We start from the raw sequence: 13562 nt of genomic DNA, 5'->3' as shown, positions 1-13562 counted from the left end.
AAAACGCCTTAAAATAGACGCAGATGTCCATAGGCTACTTGATGAATTTGCAGAGACGCGTGTGTGTGTGTGTGTGCAAAAACACAGAGAGAGAGAGAGAGACAGAGATGTCAAACAACAGGTCAAACAAGTTAACACAGTAACCCGAAAAACTGGCAACCATTATGACAGCAACCAACAAGCATGTGAAATATGAAATGTCTCATAATAAGATAAGATAAACGTCTCCCATAGTCTCCATTAAGACTGAAAACAAAGTGAATACTGTGTGTGTGCGCATGTGCGTGTGCGTGCGTGCGTACGTGCGTGTTTTCCCTAACAGCAGCATTGTACAGTGGCATGTGGTCACAGCTGCGGCGGGTCAGAAGTCTAAATAAGGGCGTAAAGCACGGAGGTAAGAGGCATCAAAACACCTTACATGAGCGTTAACACATGAAGCCTTGAACATATGCAGGGGGGGGATTTATAAATAGAGTGATATAAATACATGTGAGCTTTCAGAGTGCGACAAGTGAGCAGCATCCTGTCCTGTGTGACGAGAAGAAGAAGAAGAAGAAGAGGATTGTGATTAACAACCGCCATGAGGTGTGGAGAGAGGCTATGAATAACATGTGTGGGTGGCAAAACATGGATAGGTGAGCATTGAGACACGCATGGAAACACGTTAACACCTGGTTGAAGACTTTGTCACATTTCAACTTTAATGCGTATGTATGAGTGTGTAGACATATGGTACGTGGAAATGAGTCAAAGTTATGATTTGTGTGTGTGTGTGTGTGTGTGTGTGTGTGTGTGTGTGTGTGTGTGTGTGTGTGTACAGGTTTAGTATTTGCCCTATTTTTACCAGCTTCCTTTTCTGAGAATGAGGAACAAGAGTGTATTCATCACCAGTGTGCAGCAGCAGAGGCGGCCCATGCAGACGGGGCTGTGGCCCGGCTTTGTTACAGGCCTCTACAGCCACTGGCCCATATAGAACATGCATACAGGATGCTGAAAACAGGGCAGCAACTCACTGACCTCAACCTCAACACACAGGAGCTCCTACCACATGCCCTCATTCCTCTGGCTCTGTAAACGGGAGCCACATGCCTTTCTTTTATTCCTTCTCTCCACTGAGGCTCAGTCAAGCAGGTGAAGCAGTGGGCAGTTGTCTGTTATCTGGCTTTACAGGCTTAGTGAGTGCAGAGATCACAGGAAAGGGTTGCGTAACATTTCCACAGCTTCCACAGCCACGTGCCACAGGCCTGCAATCGATGTGGTTATGAAACAAAGGGAGATGTTGCTGTAATAGTTTGTCTTTCATGGTCATCTGCTCCTTTGGTCAGGGGGGATTTGTTAATCATTAGCACTGATAGGAACACTAATAACACGAGTCAAGTGCAAACAGAACAACATCACACAGCTTTGTTCTGCTGTGAGTACAGGACAAACTGCTTTGAACATAACTTTGATGAATGAGACAAACACTTTAGAAGTTGAAATGAGGTTGAGATTGCTTAAGGTAACATGAGCACACAGTGCGAGGACGAGGAGGAATAAGAGCGAAGATGATAGAGAAGCATCCTGACTTCACCCCGAGCTGCTTCATATTCACACTGAGACGCCAGCGCCATGAGCAGGGAGTGAACTCACACACTTCTGACTCACTCGATCGCTCACACACACTCTCAGGTCAACAGAGGTGAGGATCGTCCGTTTTATTGACAGCTACACTTCACGTCTCATCAATCCTCATTACAGACCTGCAAGGCGATTTCCTGAAGAAATCTAGATAAGACCTTGACTCATCTGGCCTCAGGAGCAGACACTGTGCACTAAAGATAAATTGCCTAGCACTTTCTGAGTTGATCCATGCTGAGAGCAGCATTGATGTAATGTGCACATGCAGCTCACACACTCAATCAAGCTCATTGCCGGACATCGCGGACATACATAATACATGAGAAAGTATGAGATGAGGCCAGTGTCCTTTTTCTCCTTCAGAACTGCTGACTTGTGCATCTCTCTCTCTCACACACACACACACACACTGCAGCATGGCACGGTGAGACGTTCCCATCTAATGAATTCAAGTCAGTTTCCCTGTGCTGAGTGTGCGTCTCCTGCAGCCAAGTGCACTGAGTGGGGAGGAAGAGGAGGAAGGAACACACTCCTGGTTTTAGGTCCATCCTGATAGAAACCCTGTATTGCATTAATTCTCTAATCGCATGAGAGAAGGGTGGGTTAGATCCTAATAGACGGACGCCTCCTCGTCTGATGTTATTATTGCCTCCATTTAACAGCGGATGACAAAATCCTCTTCACAAAGCTTTCAACTTCACCTCCAGTTATCAAGCAAAAGGTGGAGCAAAGTCATGGCCTGAGGCTTTGAGATGATCGCCTGATGTGTTTCATAATGAAAACACACACAAACACACCACAAATGAGTCTTTAGCAATAACACCTACATCATCAATGGGTCCAATCAATCAAGACAGAGAAAGTGCTCCTCCCTGTAGATGGAACGCTACTGCCACCCTGTGGTGTATATGTGGCATTACAGGTTTGCTTTTCTTCATCTATCTATCCAGGAGAAAACCTCCGTGTGCTCCACGTTCAGACTGCAGGCCACTACTAACACTTCCATACTGTTAAGGATGAGGTTTTATCATCTTTTCTCACACACACACACACCTTTTTCACACATCTACTTCCCACCTCCCTCACAACGCCATCCTTCTTTTCTCAGGAAACTATGCTAAAGTTCAACACGACATATTACTTGTTTCAACATACGTGTCAACACACCGCCATTACTTATCTCAGTACGTTGTAACCCGTTTCCATGGGTACAGCTCTGTTGCGGCATTTCATTTCAGCTATTGCAAGATTCTACAATCACTTGTTTTCACACACACACACACACACACACACACACACACACACAGCGAAGGTTTCCAAAGTGTACAACAGTTTTATTATGAATGATTAAATCAGGCTTACATGAGAGAAAGTCGCAGCCAAATCTGGCTTGAAATGAAAGCAGAATACTTAACATGTGCAAAAACCAAATTCAGCCCAAATTCATTCAGTTGGTCTAAATTTGGCGTGAATGTGATCCCAGGCATATTTGACTCTTTTGTTGTTGGCCAATGAAGACATATTGCTACTTTCATCACATTTGGATACAAGCAGAATTACATTTTCAACCCAATATGGGTTCTCAAGCGTTACGGGGACTCACTTCAGATCAACAATACATTCTCATCATTGAACTTTGGGGAAGATTTGGGTCCAAGCAATCAGTCCATACAGTATTACAGACATGAGGCGGCTCATGCAGCCAGATTCAGTGATCGGGTCAAATCTAACCGGGTTACGTTTAACAGCAAACCTCATCGACTGAAAAGGGGAGGAGAGACAGAGAGAGGGGAAAGAAAGACAATCTGCCACGGCAATAGAACGTTTTTTGGGGGTGGGGAACTTTCATCCACACATATGGCACTCACTGAAACACTCACACACACCGAAGCAGACTGGTACTGTACATGTGTACAAAGAGTCTTTCTTTCTCTGTCCCTCTCTGTGATGTGGACCAATGTGAGTCATTCTCATGTTCATGTTCATGTTCATGTTCGGCACGTCTGTACTTGAATGAATCAACCGTTATGTAGCTCTAAATACAGCTCTCTCTCTCTCATGGCACTAATATAAAACTCAGTGAATCTATAAATCTGTGTCGACTTATTAAAAGGTTCTTTAAAAGGCTGGTTTCACAGAGGTCAACCAAAAATCAATGAAGAGGAGGGAAATGTGTGACTACATCTTCATCTTCTCTGCCAGGTACTGTCTGTGCCAGGGTACTAAACACCAAAGCAACATCAACAACAACTTCTGATTGGTCTGTAGCTGAGCCTTACATTGCTGCCGTAACCCAGAACCAGCGTTTACGTCCTTTAGGGTTCTATTCCAACGATTGCCATTGCTCTGTTGCATTCTGGGAGCTCACCCAGGATGAAACAGCTTTCAGGAGGCCACATTTAAGAAACTATTTAATCTAGTGTGTGTATGTGTGTGTGTGTGAAGTGGCCCTCTATGTGCGTGAAAGCAGCCCACAGGCTTCCTTTAGTAACAGTATGCTGTAGGTATCATCACTACATTTGGCCAAACTGGCAGATACGCCTGCAAAAAGCAGACAGGACAAGGTTTTCAAAATCTCTTCGTCCCCATGATCCTGTCTGCTCACTGCACTAATACCAGAGCAGTGTCCACTCAGAGAAGGTCTGTGCTTGGTGCAGTGCTTTGATCAGTGCAGGGGGAAGGGTAAGGCAAGGCTCGTCTCTCTGCGCCCCGTCATGTACTGGTGATGAGGTCATAGGGGAGTGGGACTCTGGGCTGAACCCTGGCAAAGAGGGCGAGGCGTCAAGATTTAGAAGCAACACTTTTAGTAAAACGGTCCGGATGCAGCTTCATTCGGAAGTGGCGGTTATAAGGTTAAAGGTCATCTCGGTCCACCAGACACAAACCGCACGGAGGTTGTTTGAAGGTTGATTGGACGTCTGATGGGCAAACAGTTTATTTAGCACGTCCACACCTGAGGAACAGAGAGAGAGATCATCAGGGGGCTCAACTAAGCATCAGGTTACACTCAAGTATCCATCTATCTATCTATCTAACCCATCATTGTTATCTTTAACAGCATTTATCAATCTGGACTACGATGTGTCTTGGCTTCCTGTAGGGGTCGACTCCCCCAAACCCCTCAGTCACTGAAACAAGCCTCTTTGTTTCCCTGAGCTGAAGCTGAAGCTGATGTTGAGCTATACCACGTTCATTCAAACAGAAGAAGCATTTTGGAGGAGTGGCAACATCTAAATAATGAATTGATTGAATAATTAGTCCAGGGATTGCACTCAACCTGCTACACAGCATGTTTGTAGACTGACAGGATCAGACTACAACAGTAAAGAATCAGGCTCAGACTGGTGGAGCTCAAGTGACAGCTCAACTCACAGGAAAAGATAAAAGATATAAATCATAAGTTAAACAAAATACTAGTAGGACTAGAGTGCAGGTTCAATGGAAGAGCAGACACCAGGACGAGAGACAGAGACACGGAGGACAGACACACAGAGGACAGACACACAGAGGACATAGACATGGAGGACAGATCCTGCTGTACCTTGACAGTGCTGTCGACAGCTCCAGAGAAGAGGCGCCCCCTGGAGACAGCAAGTGCTGTCACACTGCCCTGGTGTCTCAGCAGGGTCTGAGTACAGATCATGTTGTCCATGCTCCACACCTACAACACACACACACACGCAGATTAAAGTATTTTCTACAGAAGCTCTTGCTGGCATCTTAACTCCTGCTGTAGTGAACAGTGTGTCATTACAGAGAGGACAGGGTGTGTGTGAGCCTTTGTATGGATAATGTCAACACTTTGTAAATCAATCTGAATGAGGGGAGGGATAGTTGACAGTGATGTTGTGTTGTGTGGCAGATGGACAGATGGACAGACTGCAGCTCCTCACCCTGAGGGAGCGGTCATAGGAGGCGCTGAAGACTTTAGTCTGGTCCGGGGTGGAGATGACGGCCAGAGCGTACACCGTTCCAACATGGCCCGTCAGAGTCCGCACCTGCTCCTTAGACTCGATGTCCCACACCTACAGGAGAGACAGGACACACAGATTTATTCTAGATCTGTTCATTTGTTCAAGGATTGTAAAAGCAGGACAGACGTGCTTGATCATCTTGTCATTATGTGTTTAAGTGTGTGTGTGTGATCTCCCTTACATGAATGAGGTTCTCATAAGTGCCGCAGACAATGTGGTGGTTGGTGACGGCGATGGAGTAAACACTGCCCCCGCTGGTCTGCAGGACATGAACACACTCCAGAGACCGGATGTCCCAGATCTGACAGAGTGAGAGAGAGGAGCGGCTCGGTAAAAGAGAAACACACACACAACCACGCAGCAGTGTGTATACTGAACTTTTAATTACACACAAACGCTATTAAAACACATAAAGCTCTATATATTTGGTTGCTATGACAACTCGTGGCACACTGCTTGTTTTGCGTGAGTAAAATCTGAATGATACCAAAGAAAACTAGACTTGTTTAAATTCTCATTCTGCTGCATGAGAAGTACACAACGTGTTTACTTTAATATTCTTTCATGTTTGAATGATGTCATTATCCCAGTTACAATTCAGGTCATGTGCTTTTGTCACAGCCAATCCCAGCCCTCAGAGCCCTACCTTGATGGTCTGGTATGAGCCACTGTACAGGTGGTTCTGGGAAGCCACCAGAGCTCTGACCCAGTGGTTCAGACCGGTCAGCTCCTTCTTTAGCCTCAGCTCCGTCCCCACAATGTCCCACACCTATACACACACACACACACACACACACAAACACACACACACAGAAAGGGTCAGGGGAGATTGAAGGAGAGCACTGTCAAGCCTAATAAAAAGTTTTCACAAAAATCAAGACTTCTTAGAATTGACATTCTGTGCCAACATCAGTGTTCCCTCTCAAAGTTTATTGGTAAAGATGAGGATGAAGACGTGAAGTTGTTTATAGCGTAATGAAACAGTGTGACATCTTGACGTGTGTCAGTTTCAAAGGTCTGAGGGTGATAAACAGCGACGAATACACTGATGGCCTTCATTATCTCCACTATGCTGGCTAAGAAAGAGGAGTCCCTGTGCAGGAGCAGTGACATCACCGCTCCACCACCTCCCTCCCCACTGCTCTCATTCCCTTGTAAGCATTGTAGCCAAACAAGGCTGCAGCCTTCTTATAGTCCTGTTGCAACACACATCTTATTGATACAATAACAATGATGTCACACTATATGAGTCACAGTACACTGTAGAGTCTGGACTTTACACTCCAGCAGCTCGTCAGACAATATCTTAATTATTGTGGCATCATTTGTAAGTAAGTGTTTAGCTGAAATGAAAAAGTGTTGTACAGCAGGTAGAGGGAGTGTCAGTGTAGAGGGAGCATCATTGTACCTTGATGGCCTTCAGGGAGCCGCTGAACAGCATGTTGTGTGAGGAGACCAGTGTACACACAGGGTTGTCATGGGCACGGATAGTGTTGACTTTCTGCAGTGTCTGGATGTCCCACACCTGCACAGAGACACACAGACACACAGACACACAGACACACAGACACACACAGAGAGAGAGAGAGAGAGAGAGAGAGAGAGAGAGAGAGAGAGAGAGAGAGAGAGAGAGAGAGAGAAAATACGTTCTAAGCATCTGCAACCATTCACGCTAAAACCTTAAAAAGAGGAAACAGAAGCATGAATGATTCTCACGATGATGGTGCAGTCTGCAGAGCCGCTGTATAGCCGGTTTCTGTGGAAACAGAAAGGACAAGATAAAACTATTATGTACTGTACATTCTATGCTCAGATAATGTGTGTGTGTGTGTGTGTGTGTGTCTTCTCACCCCTGGATACAGAGAGCCAGCACGATGCCGTCATGACCCTCCAGGGTTTTCTGACACTTGTAGGTGGTGCAGGTGTCCCAAACCTGCCGACAACAACACAAGGAGCTTTAGCTTTTGGGCGCCGCAGTGTCACCTAGTGCGTGTGTATCTGTGTCTTCTGGGTGTGCATTACCTTAATGGTCTTGTCTGAGGATCCAGAGAAAAGCAGGTCTCCCGTGGAGTAGACGCACAAACACCAGACTGGACCCTGGTGGCCCACAAATGTCCCCTTGCATTTGAAGATCTGCTGGGGGTCGTACGCTGCGGAGAAACACACACACACACGAAAGACTGAGTCTGTGCTTCATCTAAAACCAGACTGAACAACAGCAGTGGACGCATAAAGGTGAAGTAGTTTGGTTTTAAGAGCGCTAAAGAGGAAATGAGGAGTTACAGAGAAGGGAAATTCATATTGGGCTTTCAAGACAAAACATCAAGACAATCAACATTAAGTTAAGGCTTCACATATTCCCTAAAAGGTTTACCTGGGATCCTCTTCTGCTGAAAGTCAGGGAATAAGGAGAAAGAGGAAAGCAGATAGATGCAGAGGAAGGTAATGATACTTACAGCCCAGGATGCCCATGTTGAGTCTGGCATTGATATGGGACAGCTCGTCCTGTGCAGACAGAAATAAACCAGCAAGATCAGAAATAATCCTTTGTGTGCTTATTCACTTTATCAAGGTCTTCAAACTGTTCAACCAGCAGTCACACAACTGAAAATGTGTATTTACGGCACTATGGACCTTTGTTTCTGTGACAACGGGACATAAGACTTATGGGATCCCAGTCCAGTGTGTGTGTGTGTGTCATAGACTCACATTAAGCATGGAGGCATCCCTACGAAACTCCATCAGGTCTTCGCTCAACTTACTCTGATTCTCATCCAACACATCTGAGAAACACACACACACACACACACACACACACACACACACACACACACACACACACACACACACACACACACACACACACACACACACACACACACACACACACACACACACACACACACACACACACACACACACACACACACACACACACACACACACACACACACACACACACACACACACACACACACACACGATCAAAGTTTGTTCCTTCCTGTTCAACAACATCTGTGCCCTTGAGCCAGTTAGAGATTAACCCACATGCTCCAAAGGTGCTGGACTCCTTTAAGTTTGTAAACAGTTCAATGTCTTTGGCCTTGGTTTTGTTTTATTGAATGAAATCTCACCAAACTTGAGCTCCAGGTTCTTCTCCAGCTGGTCTAACTTCTCAGACAGTTTGCCCAACATGGAGCGCAGGAACGCAATGTCTTGGTCCTTCTGGGCCAGAGTCAGCTGCATCTCATGGAACCTGACAGGGCCAGGGGTCAAAGGTCACAACACTCGGGCCCTTGCAATATGGGCCGACAAAACTGCTCAACACGCAATGCAGAACATTCAGGTAAAACAAATGTAAGGGTTCGCTTGTAATGTGTAGAGTTAGGGCAGGACTGCTCACCTGTCATCCGTCTGCTGCAGGAACTCCTTCAGACCCTCAAATTTACACACCTCCAGGTGAGTTTCATACGTGTCCTGATTACCAATGAATGTACAGCTTATGTTGAAAGCAGAGGAGGAGAAGAAGGAGGAGGAGGGGGAGGTTTAGTAGACAGTAGAGGAGGCACAGTTCTTTAAGACACAGGTAAAGCTACACAGAGTGACTATAAGTGAATAAAGGTGGCTGTGTGTGTTTAGGACTCACCCGTATTTGGAGTGGGGACATTTGATGTGCTCACATTCTTTGAGGTGAGCCCCCAGGTTCATTGTGAGCAGTGGGGGGCAGGAGGGGTTGTTGGGGCAGCGGACGGGCCTGTAGTCACAACTGGCCTCGTGCTCTCTGTGGAGTCGGGGTGGGTGGGGAGAGAGGAAACAAGAAGATGGGTGTCAGGGGAGAACATTCAGAAAAGGAGGAGGAGGAGAAAACAGTAAAAGGAAAGGAAACTGCAAGATGTAGTTTGACATGCTCTTACTTGCGTGTGGACAGTTTGATGGTGAAGGGACAGCCCAGTGGGTCCACCTCATAAGCTCCGGGTTTCCCAGAGACTGTGGTGGCGGCTGGGGCAGCGGCGGCAGCTCCAGCCACGGCCACACCGCTGGCTGTGGCCCTGCAGCCGTATTTACAGTGGATAAACAACTCTCCGATTTGCTCCGCGACCGCAATGTTGTTCACTACAACCGTGAGCTTGGCCGCATCCACCGGGCACTTGTCTGCTAAAACAGACACAAGATCATTTGTTTACTGCTGTAGGAACTTGGTGATCATTTCAATTCTTAAACATTGGCATTGATAAAGTGCACAGATGGATATTTATATGTTTCAGTGCTGCTTAAGGAGAGGAGTGCTTATTTGTATTGATTTTTCAGTTTCAGCAGTGAAGATGAAAATGGGCGATTGAATGATTACTCTCAGGAACTGTCTTACCTGAAGTCAAGGCACATCGTCTGCAGAATGTGTGCTAGGAAGGGAAAAGGGAAATGCGAGTGAGAATTTATGAGTGAATATGTCATTGATTCACCTGAACGACATCATGAGAACCATAGAGAGCACTAATTAACACAAATGTCACTGGATACACACACTAGAGGAGAGGGGAGGAGAGGAGAAGAGAAGAGGAGGCTCACCCCACATGTGGTGATGACGGGGTCCTTGAAAACATTACAGCACAGCTGGCAACACAGTTTTACCGACGGCTGTTCAGCAAACACCTGGGGCTCCTACACACACGCACACACACACACACACACACACACACACACACACAGTATGTAGACTTATTTATGTATGTGGTTGTATAAATGTATGTGTGTTGGTGCATTTGCAGCATGTGTGTGTGTGTGTGTGTGTGTGTGTGTGTGTGTGTGTGTTTGTTTGTGTCGTACCGTGTCCTCTTCCTCTTCATGCAGAGAAAAGGTGGAGCGTAGAGACATGTTGGATTCTGAGTGCAGAGATCGGACCGAGATGGCAGAATCTGACCTTCTAGGAGTGCCGATAGGAGGCTGAGGGGAGACGAAGAGGGGCGGACATTTGTAAAATTAGAGAATAAAATGAACCATAAATGTCAGAGGTGCAGTGAGGACGTACCATTCCATCGTCATCATCGCGGGGGGAGTAGGTCAGAGTGCTGGAGGATGAAGGAGTTCTTCGGTGCTGTTTGTAGCTGCTGGACCCCTCTGCTGATGTCATCACGAGACAAAATAACACTTCAGCGTGTGGAAAATGAGACGACCACTCAAGACGAGCTACAATTTAAGAAATGGATTAAATGACAATGATAGAAAAAAGGGAAAACCTTTGGCTCCAGCAGCCACCGCTGAGAAGGTGGGACCAAAGGAGGCCTCCATGATGCTCTGCAGAGAGCAAAGTCTGGAAGGAAGAATCAGCATGGAGATGTTTAAAACAAACCCACTGTTACTTTAAACAAACTCATTCATTACTACAGGAAGAGATCAGCACTTGGTTGCTTGTGAAACCAGCTTCTTCCTCATCCAACGACGTCATCATCTGAGGAACTTCAATAATCAGCCTGAACTTCACTTCCTAGCCACTCTCTAATGTCCGTGTTTCTATTGTTGAATAACACACTCGTTGAACACTGACAGTGGGTTAAACGTTATGGTTAGAACCTTTGACCTCATGATGACTGGTCTTTCTCTGAGGAAAGGACAAATGAATGAGCTTAGGTTCAGTTGGTTACTCCTGGGGAATGTTTGTCACTTAGTATAAAGAAAACTGTAGAATACTATTTTGTATGCCATGGCCGCTACACTGACTGCAAAGCTGTGTGTCAGAACAGGGATGTCTCTCACCACGCTGCTGGAGTCGGCTGAGGGGGTGGAGGGGCTGCTGGGGGGCTGGGGCTCCTGTTGCTCCTCCGGAATATAGCTTGTGGCGAGGTTTGTCTAACTGCTGCTCATTACCCAAAACACAGGCACATGTAGGGGGGGTGTCTAGCAGCTAGCCAGACTCCTAAAGACACCACGGCAGACGAGGATGGAGAGAGGGGGAGTAGGGGGGAAGAGAAAGGGGCGTGAAGAAGGAGAGAGAAAGAAAAGAGAGATAATACACACCTCCACTTGGTGAAATGTGAGGAATGCAGTGTGCTGTGGCCTCTGAAGACAGTGCAGTGCCTAATGAGAGCAGCGTGTCAGCAGGAGAAACACACAATGACCTCATTACAGGCTTAAAAACTAAAAGAAGATATTATTTATTACAGCTAAATACTGCAGGTAGTAGGCCGTATCTATCACCAAGGTTGCTCACTTAGATTGTATTGTAGCATTTTTAGAAAAGTAGGAAAGTTTGAATGCTGTCTTTATGAAATGTTGGGCCTGCTGACTTTGACTGGTTATACTGGTTTGAATTGTTTATCTATTGGGGCTAGAGGGCACAGTGAGGGAAACATCAGAGCATTGTCTCCTTTGAAGCCTGACTGATTCCACTTTCTGATTCAAGTGCCATGTACGCCTTATTCCCAAGTTGCCACTCATCTCTAATATTACAGAAATTATAAAGTGGCTCAGTGATTGTTAAAGGACATGACGGCTCTTGATACTATACTGTGAGTGATTCTCTACAAGAAAATACTGCATTATCATTCTCTTAACAATTCTGTGACTGACTTTCTTGATATTACTCTTTAAAATAGAAACGCTATATAAGCGACATGTATACAAGAATGCAATACAAATTCAATCACAGCTCAGGGCACAAAACAGAACCAGCTGTTGGATTCTGCACAAACTCGGACACACACACACACACACACTAACGTCTAAATACCAAAGCAAAGCAAACACGGGGTGTGTGCGCAAAAAGCATTGAAACAGAACACTGAGCCATGATGTCAACAGAGAGGTATGCGGGGTGTTTGGTCAGATGTTAACACAGACTGCACGGCTACTCTCGGACCGTGACGCCGTCCGGCACCTCTCTTCCCCCCGACCAGCGTCTCTCTCTCCGCCGCCCCGGAGGTTCCCGTGAAGGGGGAGCCTCCAGAGGGAAAACGGGGGTCGAGCTCACTCACGCACCCAAGTTATGGCCTGACAGCTACCTACGTCTCGAAAACGCCAACATATTCCACGTGTTATGCAAACTAACCACCGCGAATGTCATTACACAGAACAATTCTCCATCCATCAGTCGCCATCATGTCAACAACTCGCCAAGAGCTGCGTTGATAGCTAGCTAAAGTGGCTCGCGCGCTAGCCTAAGTTAGCTAGCTACGTGAGGAAAATAAACACGCTCGCGACATCTCCGCTAGCTTACGAGCTTTGGCTTAGTGTGTCAACCAACAACGGGGCGATTCTCTGCTTTTTGTAGTTAAATCTGCCAATCTTCCGGTTATTTGTTAGCCTACCATTATTTGTGCAGCAGCGCAGCTCCAAAATCTGCAGACGAATTCCTCTATTCCCCCTTCACTCACGTACACACTACACAAACGCAGCTATGCCGCGGTGATGTCTGGGAAATGTAGTTAAATGCTTATTTTCCGTCTTCATTTTTTAACTTTTCCTTCCCCTTCCCTTTTTGATGGTTGGCGAGCAACGTTATGATGCAATACCGCCATCTATTGGACAGGATGTTTAGGGACACGTTGGCGATTAGTCAAGTCTAGAGCTACAATTATGACACCAAAATTTATATTTAACATTTTCACCAAACCATGACTATTTTTGAAGCCTTATGGTCAAAAATAACTTAATTTCAGTCCATTTGTAATGTAATGACAGTTACCACTTAACCGTATTTTTACATTACAGTTCTTAAGTGTCAAATCAGAAGACGTTACTGCTGCTTCATGGAGTTCTGGGAAACAATGTGGGTGTTAACATGATGTTGTTAACAAGTGGTTGTTAACATGAACCTTACCTGGCGTCCAGCTTGTCCCTCTGAGAGCCCGGCAGGAGGGAGTATTTTTTTGTTTTGCAAACATAAAATGTGATCCAAACTTACCTGAAACTGTAACTTGAGGGGAAACCTTATAAAATGCATTTGTGAAATTTGAAACCCATTTCCATCAAAAT

The 13562-nt window shown here is 45.9% G+C and overlaps 1 protein-coding gene across 4 annotated transcripts; it reads right to left on the bottom strand.

The window, feature by feature from the left end:
- Positions 1–2933: 2933 nt before the first annotated feature.
- On the bottom strand, positions 2934–12997 carry traf7 (TNF receptor-associated factor 7). 4 transcript variants are annotated; one of them, XM_076150138.1, is made up of 22 exons: positions 12896–12997; positions 11346–11505; positions 10829–10902; positions 10621–10712; positions 10419–10535; positions 10161–10253; positions 9961–9994; positions 9509–9749; positions 9241–9375; positions 8998–9093; positions 8729–8850; positions 8304–8377; positions 8051–8099; positions 7617–7744; positions 7445–7527; positions 7311–7350; positions 7003–7119; positions 6241–6363; positions 5776–5895; positions 5514–5645; positions 5162–5281; positions 2934–4573 (listed from the first exon to the last, which is right to left on the bottom strand). In XM_076150138.1, the coding sequence occupies exons 3-22, from the start codon at positions 10878–10880 to the stop codon at positions 4559–4561; spliced, it is 1983 nt and encodes a 660-aa protein (XP_076006253.1). In that variant the 5' UTR covers positions 10881–10902; positions 11346–11505; positions 12896–12997; the 3' UTR covers positions 2934–4558. The 4 variants fall into 4 exon arrangements, with proteins under 4 accessions (XP_076006253.1, XP_076006254.1, XP_076006255.1 ...); XM_076150139.1 differs by having other exon boundaries at positions 9509–9746; XM_076150140.1 differs by having other exon boundaries at positions 10621–10709.
- Positions 12998–13562: the final 565 nt, after the last annotated feature.

The sequence above is a fragment of the Genypterus blacodes genome, unplaced genomic scaffold (assembly GCF_046128005.1).
Source record: "Genypterus blacodes isolate CSIRO-AG114 ecotype Tasmania unplaced genomic scaffold, CSIRO-AGI_Gbla_v1 ptg000051l_1, whole genome shotgun sequence".
Classification (NCBI taxonomy): domain Eukaryota; kingdom Metazoa; phylum Chordata; class Actinopteri; order Ophidiiformes; family Ophidiidae; genus Genypterus; species Genypterus blacodes.
Note: the sequence above shows the minus strand (reverse complement) of the source record. Positions and strands in the feature narration are given on the sequence as shown.